The 25,143-nt window shown below is 41.0% G+C and overlaps 2 protein-coding genes across 2 annotated transcripts; one reads left to right on the plus strand and one right to left on the minus strand.

Annotated features, from left to right (window-relative positions):
- Nucleotides 1-16,562: 16,562 nt before the first annotated feature.
- LOC109236898 (protein SSUH2 homolog) lies at nt 16,563-17,291 on the plus strand. The gene has a single exon (XM_019403138.1). The coding sequence runs from the start codon at nt 16,777-16,779 to the stop codon at nt 17,062-17,064; it is 288 nt and encodes a 95-aa protein (XP_019258683.1). The 5' UTR covers nt 16,563-16,776; the 3' UTR covers nt 17,065-17,291.
- Nucleotides 17,292-20,663: 3,372 nt separating this feature from the next.
- Nucleotides 20,664-22,578, minus strand: LOC109236897 (chlorophyll a-b binding protein, chloroplastic). Its single transcript, XM_019403137.1, has 5 exons — nt 22,384-22,578; nt 22,096-22,281; nt 21,974-22,011; nt 21,323-21,837; nt 20,664-20,970 (listed from the first exon to the last, which is right to left on the minus strand). The coding sequence occupies exons 1-5, from the start codon at nt 22,437-22,439 to the stop codon at nt 20,953-20,955; spliced, it is 813 nt and encodes a 270-aa protein (XP_019258682.1). The 5' UTR covers nt 22,440-22,578; the 3' UTR covers nt 20,664-20,952.
- Between the last annotated feature and the right edge of the window lie 2,565 nt (nt 22,579-25,143).

Here is a 25,143-nt window from a genome sequence, read left to right on the forward strand (position 1 = left end):
AAATCTGAAATAAAAAATATAAAGGAGGTAGAAGGAGAAAATGAAAAACTAAAAGTTGCTTCGTATAAAGGAAAAGAACATCCAGGAGAACAAGTACTATAGATTGGACAAAGTCCAAATGTAGTAGAAGAATTGCTTGGTAGAGGAAAAAGAGTTCGTAATGCTAGTTGGCATTTAAAATCTCCATATAAGGGAACAAGTAAAGGTATGGATTGGAGTTTGAAATATGTTCGAAAATGTTGCTGGCATTATCGGAAGACAATCAAATCTTGTGAGGATAATTTTGAAAAATATTTAAAAGAAAACAAGAGAAAAGGTCGTCTACCAAAGTAAATTTTACTATTCGGCTTATTGTACATTTATTTCATATATATGTTATTAAAAAATCTCTTTTAATTTTTTTTTTCATATTTGTTCTGTCTTTGTTTTTTTAGGGGAGTAACTGATATTTATAAAGAAGATCCTGTACTGAAAGCAAAGCCATATGAACTTTACAATGAGAAAATTCAGTCAAGAATGTTCTTTAAAGAAATTGTAGATGATAAGTTTACTTTGAATGATGCGGTATGTATATATCTTTTACGTTGTGAACTCATAATTTTATTTTGTATTATATTTTAGCATATATATATATATATATATATGTTTTTTTTAATATTCAACATATAGATGTTTTATTGTATTATCTGAGGAAGAAGCATATATATCACATCAATGAGTATCCATTTGCTTCAACAACAACAGATGTGGACTTTAACGACACTTTGGAATTTGCATATAAGGACTGGAATGATCGTTCAAAAGGTTTTGATGAATTTGAATTTTGGAGTCAAGGTTTGGGATTTGGCCTTTGTTAGTATATTTTGGGTGAGAATCGTAAATGTGGACATGGTCATCTGTTCAAAAAGTTTTCTGTCCATTGAGACTTCCTCCAGATTTGGTAAATGGTGAAATTCCATTAGATTCTTGCACTCATTATTTTCTGGCAGTATTAGACTTGAATGAGAAGACCATAGATGTATATGATTCGGTGTACAAGGGAGATGAGTATGCTATTATCAAGGAGCAGCTTCTTGCTTATCAACATTTCATTCCTGTGGTTTGGAGCATTGTAAATTTGGTGACTTGCATCCTACATTTGGTTATGTGTATGAACCATTTGTGGTTTCCTGGAAAGAATCACCAAAACAGATTGGAAACAAAAGTTGTGGTGCATTTGTTATAAAGTTTGTTGATATGATGATGCAGGGTCAAGATATTATGACAATTGTGCACAATACAATGAAATATTATCGTGAGTATCTTGGCTTTAGTCTATGGGCACATGCAGATTGGAAACGCAAATCAGGGTATGAAACTCCTCCAGAGAATGTTGGTGATGATTATGGAGAGAATGGAAATAACTTATGTAAATATCCTTTAGCACTTGGTTATCCTCCAGTGTAAATACCTTGATAAACATAGTTTTGATTCCTGTATATTATGCTGGATATGTATTAGTTCTGCTTCAGCACTCGGATATGTATTGTTGAATGAAATATCAATGCACTCGAGTTTATATATTTTATGGTTTTTTAATGTATATTATACTGGAGGTATATTCTGTTAAATCATAATATTCAGTATTTAATACTGGACGTTAAAATTCCAGAAGTTTTTACGCTAAATTAGTCCAATTTTTGTTACTCCATATAAAATATGCTGCAAATGCTACTTATCAAGGTATATAAGCCAGTATATTATAATGGAGAAGTGGAAAATAGTGTAAACTTGGTATCTAGAACAATTTACTGAATTAAATAATTTAGTATTCATTTTCCTGTATTTTATACTGGAGATATATATTGCAATACTACTATGTCCTGTATTTACATCTGGACGTGAAAAATAGATATTTTTCACCCTAAATTAGTCCAAATTTTGGTTACACCCTATAAATTATGCTGGAAATACTACTTATGTGGGGATATAAGCCAGTATTTTATAATGGAGAACTGGAAAATAGTGGAAACTTGGTATCTAGAACAACTTACTGGAATTAAATAATTTAATATTTTGTTCCCTGTATATTACACTGGAAGTATAACTTATTAAACCATAATCTCCAGTATTTAATACTGAACTTGAAAAGTCTAGTATTTTTTACCTGAAATTAATCCTATTTTGGTTATTCCCTATCAAATATGGTGGAAATACTACTTATGTAGGGATATAATCCAGTATTTTATAATGGAGAACTGGAAAATAGTGGAAACTTGGTATCTAGAACAATTTACTGAATTAAATAATTTAATATTTATTTCCTGTATATTACACTGGAGATATATATATATATATATATACACTATACTACTATGTCCTGTATTTAGTTCTGGACGTGAAAAATACATATTTTTCACCTTAAATTAGTCCAATTTTAGTTACACCCTATAAATTATGCTGGAAATACTACTTATGTAGGGAATATGAGCCAGTATTTTTGTAACGATCCGACCGGTCGTTTTGCCATTTAGAACCCCGTCCCCCTAAATAAAGCCTCCCGTACTTGCTTTAACTAATTTATGACTTGCGGGGGCGATTGGTTCGGGGATTGGAAGGGTTTTGCGTAAAAATATGCCCATTTGCTTCTTTAGGATTTCTTAAAAAGACCAAGTTTGACTTCGGTCAACATTTTGGGAAAACGGGCCCGGTTTCGTGATTGGACAATTTCTGAGGGTCCGTGGGAAAATATGGGACCTGGGCGTGTGTCCGGAATCAAATTCCGAGGTCCCTAGCCCGAGTAATGAATTTTTATCTAAAATTGTTTAATTGAAGCTTTAAAGGATTAAAGAAACTAAGAAATCATTGATTCCCTAGGTAACGGGCTCGGATTTTGGGTTCCGAAGCTTGGTACAGGTCCGTAATGTCTTTTAAGACTTGCCCGTAAAATTTGGTGCCAATCTGAGTAGCTTAAGGGCGTTTTGACCTGTTAGAGGAGAGTTAAGAACTTGAGGATTCAATAGTTTGATTCATTTGGTTTTAGGGGGTGATTCCAAGATTTAGCATTGTTTTGGGAGTTCGAGGGTTCGAGTAGGTCCGCCTCGTGATTTCAAACTTTTCGGTATGTTCGGGCGGGGCTCGGGAGCCCCGAGCGTCAAACGAGCGAGGTTCGAGCGAAGTAGAAAAACTTAAAAAGAGCTGGAGGTTTTGCTGCTTCTGTCATAACCGCATCAATGGTTCTTGAGCCGCAGAAGCGTGACCGTAGATGCGGTCAGGCCATCGAAGAAGCGAAAAGGGGGAGGCCCAGGGAAAGCCGCAGAAGCGGCCCAGGGACCGCAGATGCGGTCCAGCCCTTTTAGGCCAAAGCCGCAGAAGCGGCCCAATAACCGCAGAAGCGGTTCCGCATATGCGGGCCTCAGACCGCAGAAGCGGTGCAACCCCCTCTTGCCCAGTTCCGCAGATGCGGCCCCATCTTTGCAGATGCGGGACCGCAGATGCGGTCCCCTAACCGCAGAAGCGGATATCGCTGGGCAGTGGCCTTCATTTAATTCGAACTCAAACACCATTTTTCATTTTACACTCCACACTTAGGCGATTTGGGGGCTTCCAAAGAGAGGGTTCCAACATAGCACTTCAAGGTAAGTTACTCCCATTCATTATTAGTTAAATACATGTATATTAGGTAGATTAAACACTAAAAATTAGATAAAATCAAAGGGTTAGAGCTAGACCTAGGGTTTTAATAAAATTAAGATTTAAGCACGAAATTTGTTAGGAAATGGACTAGAATTTATATATTATTGATCCTTAGGTTGTAGAGAACAATTTCCTTCGAAAAATATCGGAATTCGGGCACGTGGGCCCGGGGTCGGAATTTAGGAAACTTGTGGAAAAGGTTGGAAAATTACTTAAATAGTTAGAATTCGACCTTTTAAGCCTTTATTGACTAGTTTACCTATTTTAACTAGTTTGCGATCGTTCGGCTTCGAATTAAGAGCTTGGGCTTGTTCTCGATATTGGGAGCGCGCTTTGGTGCGAGGTGAGTCTCTTTTCTAACCTTGTAAGAGGGAATTGTCCCCATAGGATTAATAATTGAGTAATTATTGCTAAATGAGGGGGCTACGCACGCGCTAGGTGACGAGAGTCCGTGCGTAGCTACTACTAATGGTCCGGGTAGTTTAGGACCCACATCATGCTTATTTTACGTGACTCTCTATATTATCTTGTTACTACGAGCACCTAGGATATGCTAGAGATTTAAAAAGGGAATAAGAACGTACTTGTACAATTGTTGAAGTCTTGCTTGGCATTTATGACTATTGATGTGCCTTGTGTGTATACTTGACATTTCTTCTTATTCGTGGATCGGGCCGATCGCCTCGGTATGAAGAGATGCATCTATAGGCGCGCCGTTGACCCTCGGCAAGTGCACAGTTTATTTCTGTTGGATCGGGCCATCGCCTCGGCATATTTGCGCATGCTTATATAGCTTTGCCTGAGATTGTTAAATATTGTCACTGCTTTCATGGCCCGAAATGCATTGATAATTGTACTGTGGTAATCGATTAATCAGAATCCTAGCAATAATATGACTTATATGCCTTGTTGTAACTGCTGCCTATGAAAGATTTTCATTGTTAAACTTATACTCATAATATTATCTGACCCTAGTGAGTATCAAGTCGACCTCTCGTCTCTACTTCTTCGAGATTAGGCGGGATACTCACTGGGTACATATTGTTTATGTACTCATGCTACGCTTTTGTACTTAAATGTACAGGGTCTGAGGCAGGTGGATCCAGTTATTTCTCTGGTGTGCATTCGTGAGCAGGCTTGGGAGGGTGAGCTGCTTTCCTTCCATGTCGATCCGCAGCCGAAGAAGTCTTTCTTTTGTATTGTTATTTTCTGTCTATTCTGATCCAGACAGTAGGGTAGTGTGGTATTCTTTTGGGTTGTATATTCTACTAGTTGCCCGTAGCTTGTGACACCAGGTTCTGGCACACACTTTGGTAGACGATTATTTTGGGGTTGTGTAACTATTTTATTATAGTATTTATCTCTCCTGGTTTTAAATTCCAAGTTGAGTGTTTATTCCACTTATTCTAATTAAAAACAATATGAGTATTTTAGTAATATTTCCGCAATGGCTTGCCTGACAAGGGTGTCAGGCGCCCTCATGACCTATTGTGAAAATGGGTCGTGACAACATGGTATCAGAGCACTAGGTTCACGTAGGTCTCACGAGTTATGGGCAAACCTGATAGAGTCTTGTTGATCGGTACGGAGACGTCTGTATTTATCTTCGAGAGGCTATAGGGTATTAGGAAAGACTACTCTTTATTCATTTCCTGTCGTGCAGTGCTTGGAGTACTAAATTTCCCTCTTCTATTCTCTCACAGATGGTGAGAACTCGTACCGCCGACGTTCCGGACCCGGGAGGAGCTGCTCCCCCTGTTGCTAGAGGCAGAGGTAGAGACCGGGGGAGGGCACCGGCCCGTGGTAGGGGGCGGGGGCGTCCCAGAGCCATTCCAGTTGCACCACTGGCAGATCCTGTGGAGGACCCTATTATTGAGGAGCAGGGCGAGGTGCCCGCAGCTGAGCCTACCCCGGCAGATTTCATGACAGCACCGGGATTTCAAGAGGTCATGGGCGGCATGCTACAGTTCATGGACACCATGACTCAGGCGGGTTTATTTCCAGCAGACCCAGCCACTTCACAGGCAGGAGGGGGAGTCCAAACCCCTACTGCTCAGGCTCCAGGCCACGCAGCTGCAGTATATCAGACTCCGGGTGCACTACCCGCAAATGGGGCTCAGCCAGTTGCTGCAGTGGCACCCCATCCCAGGCCAGCTGTGGATGGTGACCCACAGAAGTTATTAGATAGATGGACCAGGCTTCACCCTCCGGTCTTCGGGGATGAGCGTCATGAGGATGCTCAGGACTTCATAGATAGGTGCAGGGACAGACTGCACAACATGAGGATATTGGAATCGCATGGAGTTGACTTCACTACTTTTCAGCTTGAGGACAGGGCCCGTAGGTGGTGGCAGTCCTATGTACTCGGCAAGCCAGCAGGTTCTCCTCCCATCACTTGGGATCAGTTTGTACAGTTGTTCTTGGATAGGTATATCCCGCCCTCTGAGAGGGAGGAGCTGCGGTACCAGTTTGAGCAGCTCGAGCAGGGTCAGATGTCTGTGACTGACTATGAGGCGAGGTTTTCCGAGTTCCCGCCATGCACTCATGATACTTCCTACAGATGCGGAGAGGGTGCGGAGGTTTGTCGCTGGATTGCAGCCCGGTATTCGATTTAGTATGGCTCGAGAGGTGGAGATGGGCACAGAGTATCAGCTAGTGGTCGAGATTGCTCGTCGGATTGAGGGATATCGCCAGAGGAGTAGAGAGCAGATACAGCAGGATAAGAGAGCTAGGTTCTCCGGCGGGTTCAGAGGTGCCCCAGCTAGGGGCAGAGGTCAGTATGGGAGAGGCCAGCCTAGTAGGCCACCAGTTTCAGCACCACCTCCTACCCGGGGGGCTCCAGCACGCCCCTATCTCAGTGCTATGCCAGAGACTTCCTACCGCCCGCCAGCCATTCAGGGTTCCTCCAGTGGGCATTCAGGTCCCCAGGGTCCTCCTGATTCTTATTTCAGTGCCATGCCGGAGAGTTCATGTCGTCCACCGGCTATCCAGGCTTCTTCCAGCGGTTCTACGGGTTATCAGGGTCAGCCATCAGGGCAGCAGGTCGCCGCCCCGCGCTGTTGCTTTGAGTGCGGAGATCCCGATCACATGAGGAGATACTGCCCCAGGCTTCGGGGCAAGGCAGTGCAGCAGGGTCAGCAGTCCACGACTCCAGCACCAGCTGCCCAGCCACCTAGAGGTGGAGGGCAGACGGGTAGAGGCCGTCCTAGAGGTGGAGGCCAGACAGGGAGGGGTCAGCCAGCTACTACTCAGTCAGGTGGAGGTCAGACAGCCGGCGCTCCAGCCAGGTTCTATGCTCTTCCAGCCAGGGCGGATGCATTGGCCTTAGATGTCGTCATCACAGGTATTATTCCCGTTGGTGGTAGGGATGCTTCGGTATTATTTGATCCAGGGTCTACTTATTCATATGTATCATCTCTGTTCGCTCGCTTCCTGGTTATTTCTCCTGAGCCCTTGGGTGTTCCTGTTCATGTGTCCACACCTGTGGGTGATTCTGTGGTTGTGGATCGGATCTACCGGTCCTGTGTGGTCACTTTCTGCGGTCTCCAGACTAGAGCAGATCTTCTGTTGCTGGACATGATCGATTTTGAGGTCATCTTGGGCATGGATTGGCTATCTCCATATCACGCCTTCCTTGATTGCCATGCCAAGACTGTTTCACTAGTGATGCCAGGATCGCCGAGATTTGAAGGCTCAACACATGGTTAGAAAAGGGTGTTTGGCTTACTTAGCTTATGTTCGAGACACCACTGCAGAGTCTCCGACGATTGATTCAGTTCCAGTAGTTCGAGAGTTCGCCGATATGTTTCCTTCTGATCTGCCCGGCATGCCTCTGGATCGTGATATTGATTTCTGCATTGATTTGGCCCCAGGCACTCAGCCTATATCCATTCCACCGTACCGTATGGACCCTAAGGAGTTGAAAGAGTTGAAGGAGCAGCTAGAGGAGTTGTTAGCAAAGGGGTTTATCAGGCCCAGTGTATCGCCTTGGGGCGCACCAGTGCCATTTGTGAAGAAGAAGGATGGGACAATGTGGATGTGCATTGATTACCGCCAGTTGAACAAGGTCACCATCAAGAACAAGTACCCGTTGCCTCGTATTGATGATTTGTTCGACCAGCTGCAGGGTGCCAGGGTGTTCTCTAAGATTGACCTGAGGTCAGGATATCATCAGCTTAAGATTCGGGACTCGGATGTTCCGAAGATTGCATTCCGGACTAGATATGGCCATTATGAGTTTCTAGTGATGTCCTTTGGCTTGACCAATGCGCCAGCAGCATTTATGGATCTGATGAACATGGTATTCAGGCCTTATATTGATTCCTTCATCATCGTCTTCATTGACGACATCTTGATATACTCGCGTAGCCTGGGAGAGCACGACCAGCCTTTGAGAGTAGTGCTTCAGACCTTGCGAGAGCAGCAGCTGTATGCTAAGTTCTCCAAGTGTGAGTTTTGGATCGAGTCAGTGGCATTCTTGGGGCATATTGTGTCCGGAGAGGGTATTAAGGTGGATCCCAAGAAGATTGAGGCAGTTCAGAGTTGGCCACGTCCCACTTCAGTGACCGAGATCAGGAGTTTTCTGGGATTAGCAGGTTATTACCGGCAATTCGTGCAGGGCTTTTCATCTATTGCATCACCCTTGACGAGACTGACTCAGAAGGGTGCCCCATTCATTTGGTCCGATGATTGTGAGGAGAGCTTCCAGAAGCTCAAGACAGCTTTGACTATGGCACCAGTTCTTGTATTGCCTTCCGGTACGGGGATGTATACGGTGTATTGCGATGCTTCACGTGTTGGTCTGGGATGTGTGTTGATGCAGGAGGGGAGAGCTATTGCATATGCCTCGCGTCAGCTGAAGATTCATGAGAGAAATTACCCCGTGCACGATCTCGAGTTGGCGGCGATTGTTCATGCTCTTAAGATATGGAGGCACTATTTGTATGGGGTGCCTTGTGAGGTTTACACCGATCACCGCAGCCTACAGCATTTGTTCAAGCATAGGGATCTCAATTTGAGGCAGCACAGGTGGCTTGAGTTGCTGAAGGATTATGACAGCACCATTCTTTATCATCCGGGCAAGGCGAATGTGGTCACAGATGCCCTGAGCAGGAAGGCGGAGAGCATGGGTAGCCTAGCATTCATTCCAGCAGAGGAGAGGCCGCTAGCCTTGGACATTCAGTCCTTGGCTAACAGACTTGTGAGGTTGGACATTTCAGAGCCCAGCTGAGTTCTAGCGTGTGTGGTCGCCCAGTCTTCGTTATTGGGGGAGATCAAGGCCCGGCAGTATGATAGCTTGTAACAGATCTCTATTACCCTTCCAACTTCATCAATTTTTTTATAAAAAAAAACCAGAAGAATCCATAGAAAACATAATGGCTACTTCCTTCAGAACAAAATGAAGATTCGAGAAAATCTTGGGAGCAAAAGAATGCTCATTTTATGTTTACAAATTCCAAACAACAGATGAGGAATCAGCATCCAACACTTANAGGTACTTGGCACAGATCTGGTACAGGATGCCTTGGATAAGGTAAAGTTGATTTAGGAGAGGCTTCGCACAGCTCAGTCCAGACAAAAGAGCTACGCGGATCAGAAGGCACGGGATGTATCATTTATGGTGGGCGAGAAGGTTCTCTTGAAAGTCTCGCCCATGAAGGGCATTATGAGTTTCGGGAAGAAGGGCAAGTTGAGCCCAAGGTTTATTGGCCCCTTTGAGGTGTTGAGGAGAGTTGGGGAGGCTGCTTATGAGCTTGCCTTACCCCCTATTTTATCAGGAGTTCACCCAGTCTTTCATGTTTCGATGCTTCGGAAGTATCACGCCGACCTATCCCACGTGTTGGATTTCAGCACCATTCAGCTAGATGAGAGCTTGGGCTATGAGGAGGAGCCAGTTGCTATATTGATAGACAGGATCGCCAGCTGAGGTCCAAGAAGATTTCTGCGGTGAGAGTTCAGTGGAGGGGCCAACCGGTCGAGGAGGCGACCTGGGAGTCCAAGGAGGACATGCGGAGCAGATATCCCCACTTATTCAGCAGTCCAGGTACTTTTCTATGTCCGTTCGAGGACGAACGTTTGTTCAAGAGGTGGAGAATGTAACGACTCGACCGGTCGTTTTGCCTTTTAGAACCCCGTTCCCCTAAATAAAGCCTCCCATACTTACTTTAGCTAATTTACGACTTGCGGGGGCGATTGGTTCGGGGATTGGAAGGGTTTTGAGTAAAAATATGCCCATTTGCTTCTTTAGGATTTCTTAAAAAGACCAAGTTTGACTTCAGTCAACATTTTGGGAAAATGGGCACGGATTCGTGATTTGACAATTTCTGAGGGTCCGTGGAAAAATATGGGACTTGGGCGTGTGTCCGAAATCGAATTTCGAGGTCCCTAGCCCAAGTAATGAATTTTTATCTAAAATTGTTTAATTGAAGCTTTAAGGAATTAAAGAAACTAAGTAATCATTGATTCCCTAGGTATCGGGCTCGGATTTTCGTTCCGAAGCTTGGTACAGGTCCGTAATGTCGTTTAAGACTTGCCCGTAAAATTTGGTGTCAATCCGAGTAGTTTAAGGGCGTTTTGACCCGTTAGAGGAGAACTAAGAACTTGAAGATTCAATAGTTTGATTCATTTGGTTTTAGGGGGTGATTCCGAGATTTAGCGTTGTTTGGGGAGTTCCGAGGGTTCGAGTAGGTCCGCCTCGTGATTTCAGACCTGTCGGTATGTTCAGGCGGAAGCGGTCCAGGCTTCTAGGGCCATTTCCGCAAAAGCGGGCCTTTTTCCGCAGAGGCGATTCCCGCAGAAGTGGTCACAGTGCCGCAGAAGCGGAAATCGCTGGGGGCAGAGAGTTCATTTAATCCAAACTCCAAGTCATTCATTCCATATACAACTCCACACTAGGGCGATTTTGGTGCTTCCGAAGAGAGGGTTTCAGCATAGCATTGTAAGGTAAGTAATCCCCATTCATCCTTAGTTTAAATACATGTATATTAGGTAGATTAGACACTAAAAATTAGGTAAAATCGAAGGGTTAGAGCTAGACCTAGGGTTTTAATAAAACTAAGATTTAATCATGTAATTTGTTATGAAATGGGCTTGAATTTATATATTATTGATCCATAGGTTGTAGAGAACAATTTCCTTCGAAAAATATCGAAATCCGGGCACGTGGGCCCGGGGTCGGAATTTAGGAAACTTGTGGGAAAGGTTGGGAAATTACTTAAATAGTTAGAATTCGGCCTTTTAAGCCTTTATTGACTAGTTCATACCTATTTTAACTAGTTTGCGATCGTTCGGCTTCGAATTAAGAGCTTGGGCTTGTTCTCGATATTGGGAGCGCGCTTTGGAGCAAGATGAGTCTCCTTTCTAACCTTGTGAGAGAGAACTGTCCCCCTAGGATTAATAATTGAGTAATTGTTGCTAAATGGGGGGCTACGCACGCGCTAGGTGACGAGAGTCCGTGCGTGGCTACTACTATGTTAATGGTCCGGGTAGTTTAGGACCCACATCATGCTTATTTTACATGACCCTCTATATTATCTTGTTACCATGAGCACTTAGGATATGCTAGAGATTTAAAAAGGGATTAAGGATGTACTTGTATAATTGTTGAAGTCTTGTTTGGCATTACGACTGTTGATGTGCCTTGTGTGTATACTTGATATTTCTACTTATTTGTGGATCGGGCCGATCGCCTCGATATGAATAGATGCATCTATTGGCGCGTCGTCGACCCTCGGCAAGTGCACAGTTTATTCCTGTTGGATCGGGCCGTCGCCTCGGCATATTTGCGCATGCTTATATAGCTTTGCCTGAGAGTGTTAAATATTAGAATTATTTTTTTTTCATGACTCGAAAGGAATTGATAATTGTAACTGAAGTACTTGATTAATCTGAATCTTAGCAAGAATATGACTTATATACCTTGTTGTAAACTGTTGCCTATTAAAGAGTTCTCATTGTTAAACTTACACTTATAATATTATCTGACCCTAGTGAGTATCAAGTCGACCTCTCGTCACTACTTCTTCGAGATTAGGCGAGATACTCACTGGGTACATATTGTTTATGTACTCATGCTACGCTTCTGTACTTAAATGTACAGGGTCTGAGGCAGGTGGATCCGGTTATTTCTCTGGTGCGCATTCGTGAGCAGACTTGGGACTTCTATGGTGAGCTGCTTTCCTTCCATGTCGATCCGCAGCCGAAGAAGTCTTTCTTTTGTATTGTTATTTTCTTTCTATTCTGATCCAGAAAGTAGGGTAGTGTGGTATTCTTTTGGGTTATATATTCTACTAGTTGCCCGTAGCTTGTGACACCAGGTTCTAGCACACACTTTGGTAGACGATTATTTTGGGGTTGTGTAACTATTTTATTATAGTATTTATCTTTCCTGGTTTTAAATTTCAAGTTGAGTGTTTATTCCACTTATTATAATTAAAAACAATATGATTATTTTAGTAATATTTCCGCAATGGCTTGCCTGACAAGGATGTCAGGCGTCCTCATGACCTATTGTGAAAATGGGTCGTGACACTCACTATCATGAAGATCTCAAAATACCTGCTCAACCATCTTAGCATGCTCATCTTGAGCTGCCACCAAGTCTACCTGAAGCTTCTCATTAAGAAGCTTGTAAGTATCGCATTCTCAGTGAGGCCCTGGACCTCGGCCTTGCGTTCTTCTTGGATTCAAAGAAAGGCCTCATGATGCAACACCTAAGTCTACGAGAAAGGAAGGAAATATTAGAGATATCTACAATTCAAAGTCATAAAGAAATAATGCAATGGCTCTTGAACTTACTCGATTCAGAGCATGCTGGGCCTCATTGAACAAACAACCAACTTCCACTGTATCAATCTTGGCTTGGTCCTATTCAGTGACCAAACATTGGAGATAGCTAGCCACCCCTAGTGGCCCCTTACGCTTGGGATCAACGTTGGGAGCCGGAAATTGGTTGGTCAATTTAAAGCTCGAGGAAGCCTCACTCGAGTTCTTCCTCGGCACGTCCAAATCACCTAGACCGGTGACATCTTCTACCTCGGTGAGATAACCTCGAAAGAAATCTTCCTCTCCATGGGCTCCCTCCCTGTGACAAATCTCTACAGCTTAAGCGTCACGTATCATCGAGTCAGGAACTGGAGGGAACGAGGAGGAACCCCCGATCTCTATTGCCCCAAGTGGGTCTTTTGAGGCATCTTCTTCATTCTGGAAAGCCTGGAGCCCGGTTTCTGTGCCAGCATCGACAGCATCTTCGGTAGCCTTCCCACTTCGAGGTGAGGCATCTTCCATTCTTTCCGACTCAGGCTCATCATGTCAGAGCAAAGCAGTTTCGGCTCCCGCCGGCGCAATGGTTCTTTGAATCTTGGTGCCAGCTCGCACATGAGTCACCAATCTAGAGTTTTCTTCTTGTTCGTCTTCATCTTGGGTCTCATCCAGTAGCTGTTGGACGGAGTCCAGTGTTACATGGATAACATCCCCCTTAGGCTTATGGGGCCTCCTAGCCGGCCTTTTCTTTTCCGGGCTTGGAGAACTCAGAGCCTGCTTTATTTTCTTCTATTTGCCCTACTTCGGGGCAGATGAGGAAAGAAGTGCCTCTTCTTCAGCAGAGGGGGGCTCATTGGTACATCCTTCCTGAGGCCTGCAAAATGGAAAAGATGAGTAAGTACAATAATGAAGCTTGAATGAAAACCTTTCTATGGAAAGAAGATTACCGTGGTTACGGGCCTTCCATTGGCCCTTTGATAACTCCATCCAAGCACGCTCGGAGTAAGATTTTTGTGATACTAATCTCTCGACCCATTGCCTCAGGTCGGGGATCACTTCCGGCATAACAGCCACAGCTGCTAGGGGTGTGCATTCAAATCGGTTTATCGACAAATCGAATCGATTATTTGTTACCGAAATCGATTATTTGAAATGATAACGATAAGCATATGTACAAATCGATAATCGATAAGTAATTATCGATAAGGGTCAAAATCGAATCGATAAATCGAATGCACACCCCTAGACTGTAGACACTTGTTAAATGAGTAATTACCTATTTGTGTAGATTAATATAACATACAGAATGTATATATATTCCGCTACTATTTTGAAAGCGGCTATACAATATTATTTTCCCAAATCTATACCCTTTCCTTTACCCTAAGTCCCTTTCCCTATTATTTCCTCTACCACATTTAAGGAATGATCATATTTAAAGATCAAGGGAATGAAGTTCAAAATAATAGAAAACAGAATTAGCCGTGATGATGTGTTTTGTTTTGTTTTGTTTTTTTTATACCGTTGGAGTGTTGGTGGAATACATTTGATCCCTTACTTTAGTTTTGTTGCATGTGTTTGTTGACACAATTTTTATATTATAAATGGTGTTCGTCTTATTTTAGCTTTTTTTTGTCCATATTAGTTAGGCGCGTTTATAGCGATATACTTCCTGTAGAATCACGCAAATTTTCTTATTGGTGTAATCGATAACCGAATCGATAAGCCCCCAAAATCGATAAATCGAAATCGAAAAAATCGAAACCTTATTGAAACGATAACGATAAGTATATGTACAAATCGATAATCGATAAGTAATTATCAATAAGGGTCAAAATCGAATCGATAAATTGAATGCATACCCCTAACAGCTGCAACGCAAAAAACTTGGACGAGGGGAAGAGAAGAAGTAAAATGGCAAAAATAAATATTTCAAAGGCAAGGCAATACTTACGCTTCATGTTCCACTTTTTCAGGGAACGACATGTCTTTGGCAGGGATTAGATCTAAAGTCTTTATTTGGACAAATTTGCCCATCCAACCTCGGTCTCGAGTTTCGTCTATGCTCGAGAACGGGGGTTTGGTGGCTCGACGGCAAATCTTGATCATGCCTCCATGATAAAGACGGAGGCCGTAAAGGTGCATGAAGTGATCGAGGGTAAAATGATGCCCCTCGATCTTTCTTGCAAAGAATTGGAGGAGGATCAAGATCCTCCAGAACGACGGATGGATTTGACCTAGGGTGACATCGTACCTCTTGCAAAAGGCAATGATGATAGGGTCTAAGGGACTTATCGTGAAGGGGTAGGTATAGACGCTCAGATGCCCCTCCACGTGAGTACTGATGTATTCCTTGGGGCTAGGCACTACTACATCCTTACCTAACCAGCTGCACTCCTCTTTAACCTTCTCGAGGAGATCTTCTGTAATCGTACACATGTACCTCGACATTGGTTCACATCGACCCGGTGTCGAGGGTGTATTCTCCACCTTGAAATCAGCAGCAGTGGCACACTTCGTTGGAATGAAGTCTCCAAGGGGATGTTTCGCCGTGACTGCGGCACAGTCGGACTTTGATGAAGAAGCGGTTTCCTTGTGCGGAACGGTTTTTGAAGTTTTAGCCATTCTTATATGTAGAGAAAGACGAAACGGGGGAAGAAATCTTGGTGTTTTGCGATGGAACGAGTAAAGAAATTCAGAGATTTGAGAATATAGAGCTTTGCAGAAGGCAAAGATTTTGGGAAGAAAATTTGTAAGTAAAATTTGAAAGATGAAGAAAGATTCATTTATAGGTTGAAGGCGACGATTCAGTGCAGGTAGTGGCCGACCATCGACTGACAAGCATTAAATGCCTAGAGAACTGTACGGACGAGACGTTTCATTCACCTCTGCTACTTACGTCACGATGCCTACGTCATGATAAACCGAGGAGAAGATCGAAGACTCAATTCGTTTCTTGTCATTGCACTCCATAAAAAATGAGGGGACTATCTGTATACGGTTAAAATCGAGCTTGCCTAATTTTGTGTGGTTAACCGAAATTGGGGTGACAGATTAAGGCTCGGCCTCAGTTATATCGGACCATGGAACGGAGATGGATCGGTAAGCTCGTGAAACAATGGCCGATCAAGATCGAGATCAGCCGTGATCAAGACCGAAGTGAGATCGAAGGAAGCCTGCTAGGTCGAATAACAGAAAGCCGAGAATCCGTGATCGGGCAAGGATCGTGGCCAAAATCTCGGCATGTATCAAGTCAAGACCGGACATTTAGCCAATCATGAGATTTCCTTCTGTAATTAGAATTATACCACAAATAGGATTCCTCTACTATATAAAGAGGGTCCTAATCATTCTGTAATCATCATATTCTCGCATAATCAAGCAATATACTACATTTTTCTCTCTTAAACTCTCTTAAGCTCTATTGTTTAGTTCATACTTTTTCAACAACATACTTATTTGATTCGAGGGCGATTTAGCTCGAGGGCCACAGTTGCTCACCACATTAGTTTGCTTTATTTTACTATTAAGTTTTAGCATTAATTTTCACATTTATCAATTTATGTCAAGTGAAATCACATATGCTTAAAACCACTTATAAGTTAGATTGTTATTCAATTTTAAGGGTAAACAAAAATATTGATAGATATAGATAGATAGATAAGTTAATTTTAATTCTGAAGCTTTCAACGTAAAAGTGAAATGAAACAAATAGAGAGAAAATTGATATACGTGATATACAATCGTTTCTCACTATAGAGTAGAGTACTCGCTCATTGATTGATTGTTCGTTAGATATCGTTTATTATTTACCCAAATTATTAAAAATAATAATTTGACAAGTGAGTTTCTTGATGAGTTTTTGCGTGGGTTAAGGTAAGAGAAGAGTAAAAGCAAGAAAAAAAAGAAGAAAAGTATGTGGACAAATCAAGTGGGAGAAGCAAAATCAAAATCTTCCAAAATTAGAGGATGCAAATAAGCAACAACTAGTTAATACTTACTAGTAGTAGTAGAAATTAGAAAATAAGACTACACGCACTGTACCAGAGCCACCAGAACAAGTAAAATAAATAAAAACAAAATAGTCATCAAAAACATGAGCTACTACATTCCAAAATCTTAGCTCCCTTAAATTCATCAGGTTCACACCCTTTTACGTGTACAACCCATCAACCACTTAACATTTCCATTCAATTAGAAAAAATCATAGAAGAAGCATAAGAAGAAAGATTCATTTTCTGACACCCAACTCAAGAAAAATATCAATACAACTTGAAGAAAATCTCAAAGTTCTTCTTCTTCTTCTTCTGGCATTTGCGACTCTTTGTTGAATCAGAAATAATGGGTCCAATTGTATTAGCCACTGGTCTGAGTGTATTGGCCGGTGCAGCGTTGGTGAAATTGATGGACGAGAAGACCATGATGGGTTCGGGTCAGTTCCCTCGGTGCTCCAGTTGTAATGGAACGGGTCGGGTTTCTTGCATGTGCTCTGGCTGGTCAGATGGTGATGTGGGTTGTCGGACCTGTGCCGGGTCGGGTCGAATGGCTTGCAGCAGTTGTGGAGGTTCAGGTACGGGTCGTCCAATTCCGGTCCAAATCTCCGTTCGTCCTCCGAACCGCTCAATTTAGAACCCCCGGTTCGTTTTTAACACTGTAATAGTCCCATGTATAATATCTTTGTAGTACTTATTTCAGATTCTTGAGGTTGGAAAAAGATACAAATTTTTATGTATTTGTATATGTTTGGTGATACTTGAGAGTTAGCCTTACATGGGAATTACTTGTTCTATGCTGTAATTATTATTAAAAGATTGACAAATTTATACCCATGAGATGGCTTTGAAGCTCATTGTTTATCTTGGTTCCTCTGTTTTCTTGTCAACTTTATACATTCCTGTTAATTTGGTATTAGCTAAAATTGAGATCTACATAAATTGAAATATATATATGTGGTTAACAATTAACAGTCCTAATTTCAGACCTTTGGAAATGTGCAATCCTATAAGATATTTTTGTTTCTGATTCAAGTTTTAAAACTCAAGTTTATGATCCTAATAGAAATAATTAATTGTCTGCGTACACTTGCTCTTCTCTTGTCTACTTAGTAAAAAAACACACGAAATCCTTGTATAAACTCTGTGTATGTGTATCTTGGGCTAGCTCACCCTTATTCTTCTTTCCCTCCTTTTTCTTAATGTTGAGAGTATATGACAGCTGGTTATACTTTTTTATAATCATCAGTTTAATATACAATGCTTATCACATCAAGCTATTGAGTGAACTTTATGCTTTTATGTTGAGCTACTGCTATTGGCTATAGCAGTTCATAACCATGACGTTTTAAGGAATCAAAATCGACAAACTCAACCACGATGGCAGGGCAAGGTTCAGCCGAGTTGTGACTCTGATCTCAATATAAATTTAAATTGAATTTAGTTCTATATTACCTAACAATGGAAGCTTCATTAGTAATTTCACTTGGATCTGCATCTACATAATAAATTGGTACGTTTAATGGTGATTTCTTTGGCTGGGATGTGTAACACATTCTCGAGGTATCAACTATGGTAGGATATGGAAGTAATTGAGAGTATCCAAGGCAAAGAATAGCTCATCTAATGTTTGTAGCTTGTTTTGGCTACTAAACATGCAAGCTAACTACAGTGTTTTTTATAAATAACGCTCAGCTGACTACGTTTGGAATGGGTATAGATTTAGATATGTACTATTTTGTAGTGCGAGGTCTATGCTCTCCATTGTTAGATCCTTCTTCAATCATCTATTTGACGATTTCCACATATATCCCTACCTTAGCTTCTCAGGTTGTTTAGAAATTTCTTTCATGTTTTTGGATGAGCAGACTGTCAAGGGAACCATTTCAAAACTTTGTCACTTCAAGATTTTCATAAAATTTGAAAGATGGTTTAAGTTCCATGAACTCTAATTTCTCACCTCACGTCTCTAAAATGATTGTTGAAACATCTTCCTTAGAGCATTACAAGATACTGTAAATTTTTGTTTTCTGAGAGTTACGTTTTCCCCATGCTTATTTCCGTATATCCTCCTTACTGCATTACAACCGTCTTTTTTTGCTTAACGTAAGAATCTCAATTCATGTAAAAGAAAATATTCAAATTCATTTTGGACTACCTTAAAGCACCTGCAACACTGTTCTCTTTGTGTGGAGTTAATCTAAGCTTGAAGGAGAGCATGTAAGAGATTCTTCACTTGCTATAAATCATCATTGGTGCTTGCTTCAATCATCAATGAGAAAAAGAATTGTAATGAATATTCTGGAATTTTAGAGTTGATTTAAAGTTCTCTCTTCCAGAGGTCAATGCATGGTCAAAAAGGAGATTAATATTGATGGAGCAAGTGTTAGTTTCAAACTTCTAATCTTCCAAGGCAGGGACCTGTTTCAGGTACCATTGAGATTGCAAATAAGGCCAAGGCTTGTGCTGCAAAAATCTAGGTGCAAAGTTAGGCATTCATCTTTTGTGGACTGATAAGTTTCATGAGTTACTTCATGAGGACACCGCAACAATTCTCATAATTTTGTCAGTGCGGAGTGCTTTGCTTGGATGTGTTAGTCATTCATCTTTCTTTCGGCTTGCGATTATTGAGTTCATAGTCTAGATGTGACTGCAATCTGCTGCCCAAGTTATCATTCAATGGAAATGTGTTTGGCTCTTAGGTTAGTTATGCCCATCCCACTTTGTTGACACTCTCTATTGTAAGTGTCAGCTTGATAAAATTTTGGGAGCAAAATAAGACTAGATTAATTAGTTTAGGTTTTATAATATAGGTATTTAGAAATTTCCCAAGAAGTACTACGAGTTGCAATTTTCAGATTCATTGACCACCTCTCTCCACCCAAACCCACATTATGAACAGCCACTCAGAAAATGATTTGAAAACTTTTACTATTTCTTTCTCTCTATAAATAATATTTCCTTTCTGAGAGGGGTTGGCTTGAGCAATTTGGTTTGGTTCTCAAGAAACCCCTTTGTTCATCAGGGAACTTTATCCTTGTCGTTTAATGTCAGACGTATCATCTCTTGAGGAAGAGCAGTCTAATATCTCTTTTTTATTTTTAAATCTTATTGTTAAGAGCAGCCTAATCTCTTTACTGATGAAGTAAAAAGAATTCCATTAAAACAGCTTCCAGAGGATGCAAAGTACAAACGAAATAGTTCCAGTACAAGATATTTGCTAGACAATGTTTTAAGGAGCTAACATAATCTATCAGTTGCTCAATACATGTACATAGTACTGTAAGTTACACCGGCAAAAAAAAAAAAAAAAAAAGAAAGAAAGAAAGAAAGATATCTAGCTTTTAATGAGTGGTTAGGAATTGAGATCTTATCGAAGCATCTATGGTCCCTCTCTGACCAAATGCACTAGAAAAATACTCAGTGGAACCATTTGCCAGATTCTTTTGATGGATTTTCCAACTCGACATAGTCCCCAGCTAGAATAGGCATCTTTAACGTTGAAGGGCATACCCAGTATCTCCTAAAAACGCACAAAAACATATCCCAAATGTCTCTTGCAGCTCTACAATGGAGAAGGAGATGGCTGACACTTTCAGGTTCTCTTATGACTGTAAAAGGCTGTCTTGAGTCAAGCTGCTTGCAAGTTCATATTCCTTTCATTTGTAAAGACTTTATTCTATTAGTATTAATAAAATTAGCTACTAACCAATCTGCTTAGTAGACTTTATCAAAAAAAAAAAAAAAAGAAACCTGGATAAGATGTATTACATGTATGTTTCACACAGACATATTAAAAACTCAATCGGGATATGGTTCTCAGGACAATTAGATGGTTGTTAGATTTATATGGGCTTCTGTTACTCCTTTCTTAAGTCAAAAGGAACCTGACCATTCTTGAGCTTTCTCCATGCGCTCTTTCCCTAATGGTTTGGGATGTGTTCACTACCTGTGTCTTTGTTATAGTTAATGTAAGCATGATAAATATTTGTTTGGAATGAAGTGGCAGCGGTCTGTTCGTTTTGAGAAATCCAATTTGGTGTTTATCATGTTTAAATTGCAAGCATCATTACCTAACCAGAAAATTTTGCTATGACATGAATCGTCCTAAGATTAGTTCTGTGTCAGCATTGCTAAATAGCTTTGTTCCTTAGGCTTGAGCAGCTCCACAACACGTCTTCGTCTTTCGATATCCTGTTTTTGCCTTTCAAAGAAAGGAGGGAATTACCAGTTGTGTACTCAATATTAAATATCTACTCTTTATCTATGAGTAGAAATGCATTCAAAATCTTGAATCATTACATGGGTGCAGCCTAGTGATAGTATATCTTGCTGCTGTTAGGACTTGGGAGATCCCAAAGATATTTGTACACTGCTTAATCTTTTTCTACAGAAGATGCACACAGAAGTAACTTAAGTGTAGTGATACAACATTAAGTTGGAAAACAATTTCTAAAATTTCTTTCTTCAGATCTTCAGAGTGTCACTCCAACACATCAATGCCAACAAATGGTGCTCCTGCATCTTACTTGGGGCTGAAAGCCTGTAGGACAAAACAGAAATAGTGTCAGTTACTCAAATTGGTGTTGTAAATTCTATTTTCAGTTTCATTCTGCATAAGCAGTGATAGAGAATAACCTCAAGATCTTCACTTTTCTAAATATATATGCACTCTATTACTTGTGTGGTAGTAGTTTAATCCTAATATTGTGTGCTTAAAAGCATGAACACAGTTAAGTTGTGCTTGCTCCTACTAATGTTACTCCAGTCCTCTATGTGCTTCAGAGATAATGTTAATCAGTCCTTTTTCTCATAATTCTACAAATTCTAACATGGGACAACAAAATAGGTTTCAGGTTGTATGTTGCTAGAGTTAAAAGAAAAGTCGTGCTTACAGCAAAAATAGTGGCGTGACCAGGATCAGCAAGGTGAGCGAAAAGGTTGTCAATTGGTCCTGTTCCAGTGTAGATGTGTTGGAACCATGCACCCATGACAGCCAACATGGCCAGCCTTCCGTTCTTGATCTCCTTTGTCCTCAACTCCTTGATCTTTTCAGGAGAACCAGATCCCCAACCTAAAGGATCAAACCATAAGCCTCCTGGATACCCGACATCTGTGCCCGTGAGCTTGTTATTAGGGAAGATGGGGTCTGTGTTTACGCACCCAGGCTTGATGATATCTGCCCACCTTCTTCCCTCAGCCCAGCCAATAAGCACCAGCTCAATGACGAAGAGAGTGGTTGTATCGGTGAAGTATTCTTGTTCACCAGCAGTGTACCATGAAGGTGTGTTAAGAATCCCAATCTTTGTTAAGAATTCTGGGATGAAAATGCCCGCAGCACCTAACATTGCCCATCTGCAGTGTACAAGTTCTGCCTGCTGGTTCCATTTCAAGCTCTCCGGGTCAGATGCTGTCAGTGATCAGTAACAGTTATTGTTTGAGTATAACACAGTGTAAAACAATATCAAGTCATTTGAAAGATAGCTACAGGTAACTATCATAGAGAAGCAAGAGAAGCAACTACCGGGATTAAGATTTTGGCTTACCAAGGCCAAGAGGGTCGAAACCAAAGTCCCCGGGGAGGCTGCATAGTAAAAATTAAGTTTCAAATTAGCTCCGGCCATCAGAACAATGAATGGAAGTGGAGTCATATTTGATTATCACTGACCTGCCATCGAGCCATGGAGGAGGGGTACTGCCAGGGAACCAGAGGGGTCTATCAGGGTCAGCAGCAACAGCAGAGACAGCAACCGATCTTGATCCTGCTGGTGCGACGTATTTGCATACTCTCAATCTTTTCCCTCCAAGGAAAGAAGCCTTTGTTGCTCCTACAATTGATCCATTTTTCTGGGAACTGCAGATTCATGATTCAAACAAAGAATTGTTAGTGCACTTCAAAAAAGTCTTTCTATATTGAACATATCTGATCACTAACAGTTTAAATTACTAGGCTTACCTTGGAGAAGAGAATGCAACTGCTGCAATGGCTGATGAAGCACAGGCAGAGGCCATGTTGGGGGATTTTTTTCTTGAATGCAGTGAATAATTTGATGGTGTGTATGAAGAAGCTGATATTGTATGAAGAAGAAGAGGCTTATCTTGATGGATAAAGGGTGAATCTGTGATTGGCTGCTTGAATTGACATGTGGCAACCACAATCTAATATCTGCCTCCTCTGCCTTCACTTCCTTCAGAATGATCTAAATCTGGTGGTTCATATTATTTGTTCAAAATGGTCTCATATGCTTGACTGTCCCTTTCTGTACTGTGTAAGTTGAGATTTTCATGGGGGCATTTATGACAATTCACCTACATGGTTTCCTGATGCAACAATTTTTTCGTTTATCTTTTATTTTTTAAATTTTGGGGTGGCACTGGACCCATAAGTAGCCTGGAATAGGAGGAAGAGAGTGGGATCGTAAGATGCCTCTTAGTGATGCGAGGTGAATTTTCAATCATAACATTGCAATTTTGATCCTTTATTTATTTTCTTTTTAACCGCAATTTCCTATAACTCATTTCATTTGCTTAATTTTACTGTGTAATTTCTTGATGTGGATATTACTCTTTCAATGGTCAAATTTTGCTCAAGTAAAAAATTACAAGTGTGTTTAACATTTTCATATTCAGGAACTGGGAATAAGTTGACCAAGAAGAGGAGAAAGCTATTACTAAGTTTTATCCTTGTAAAAGATAAATGCGATTTAGCTTTTTATACATATGGTAATTCTTTAATTTTTTGTTAAATGCAACGTCTAGGTTTGAAATTATGTTCTTAATTTTGCTACGTTTAAAAAAGAATTGACATAATTTTCCGTATGGATTCTAATTTTGATTCTTAATTTGCTTGAATTAAAATGTAAAATATCGATAGATTACACATGAAATAGCAAAATCATAAATTTGTTAGTGTTGCATTGGAGCAAAAAAATAAATTTTGCACCAAATTTGGATTTGGTGCAAGAAATGGTGCAGCCTTGGAGATGGTCTAAATACATTTTTTCCTCCGTTAAAAGAATTCGTGCAAAAATAATCTTGCAGGTCATAACTTGACAAGTAGAGATAACTTTTTCACAAATTGTGCCAGTCGAAAGAATGAAAAGTTCTGATTTCACAAGTTATGCTAGGATAGGTAGAAATTGTTCGCAGACTAATGTCGGATGGGAAAGTTTTACCTTGTTCACAATTATGACGGGCGGGCAAAACTTCAGTACAAATTATTCACAAGTTCTAACCGGAATGGCAACCTTGCCTATGTTCTTAAATTGTTCATACATTTTGTTGAACTGACAAGAATTGGTAGTATCTTCATTTTACCTGGAGGTGTCAGTGTTTGGTTCAGTTAGTTATTATAAAAAAGTCATACCATATTAATTTTTCGGTTACTCAATTATATATAACTAAAATTAGACTTATTAAAACTGCTCAATCTTTTCAATATTTGTTTGGTATCCATACCATTTGATTAATTTTCGGTATAAATTTTAAAATATGAGGTATCGCACTATTACTTAGATGTTTCATTTGTTATGTGTAAGGTAATAACAAGTTACACATAAAGTATAAATTAAGAGTATTACTCCTTTATCCCAATTTGTTTGATGCATTTCCAATTTAGAAAGTCAAACTTCTCAATTTAACATCAAATTCGGACATAAAATCACTACTACAAGGCTATACTTAACGGTGTGCATCTGTCATATAAATGCTTAAACGTCTTCATGAATTGAAGGGATATATTAAGTATTATATCGATAAATGTAACGACCCGACCGGTCGTTTGGAGCTCTAGAACGACATTCAGCGGTTTAAGGCCATGAATAGCTTCACTTAAGGTTTTATGACTTGTACGCGTGGTCGGAATTGAATTCCGGGAAGTTCGGAGTTGAATTGGAGAGAGAATTCTCATTTCGGAAGCTTTAAGTTGAAAGAATTGACTAAGATTGAATTTTTTAGTAAACGACATTGGAATCGGGATTCGAAGGTTCCAGCAGTTGGTATGATGATTTCGGACTTGAGCGTATGTCCGGATCGGGTTTTGGAAGACCCGGGAACGTTTCGGCACCTGTTGTGGAAGTTAGCATTTTGGAGGGATTTCATAATTTTGGGTTGAAGTGCATTTCAGTGTTATCAATGTCCGTTTGGGATTCCGAGTCTGGGAATAGCTCCGTATGGTGATTCTGGTGTTGGGAGCGCGATCGGAAGTGAATTCGGAGGTCAGTGGGTCATTTTGGAGTTATTTGGCTAATGATAGAAATTTGAAGGTTTTTGAGAAGTTTGACCGGAAGTGGACTTTTTGATATCGGGGTCGGATTCCGATTCCGGAATTTGGAGCAGGTCCGTAATGTCAAATATGACTTGTGTGCAAAATTTGGGGTCAATCGGACGTGATTTGATAGGTTTTGGCATCAAATGTAGAAGTTTGAAGTTCTAAAGTTCATAAAGTCCGGATTGGGGTGTGATTCGTGAATTCGGCGTTGTTTGATGTGATTTGAGGCATCGAGCAGGTCCGCATTATGTTTTGGGAGTGGTTGGCATGATTGGTTGGGGTCCCGGGGGCCTCGGGTGGATTCCGGGTGGTTAACGGATTGAATTGGAGTTGGGAAGAATAGCTGAAGCAGCTGATATCTGGTGTAATCGCACCTACGAGGTTTTGGCCGCAGGGTGCGCAGCCGCAGAAGCGGCCAAAGGGGCCGCAGAAGCGGTGGTGAAGGGT

Source organism: Nicotiana attenuata, unplaced genomic scaffold, assembly GCF_001879085.1.
Source record: "Nicotiana attenuata strain UT unplaced genomic scaffold, NIATTr2, whole genome shotgun sequence".
Classification (NCBI taxonomy): Eukaryota; Viridiplantae; Streptophyta; class Magnoliopsida; order Solanales; family Solanaceae; genus Nicotiana; species Nicotiana attenuata.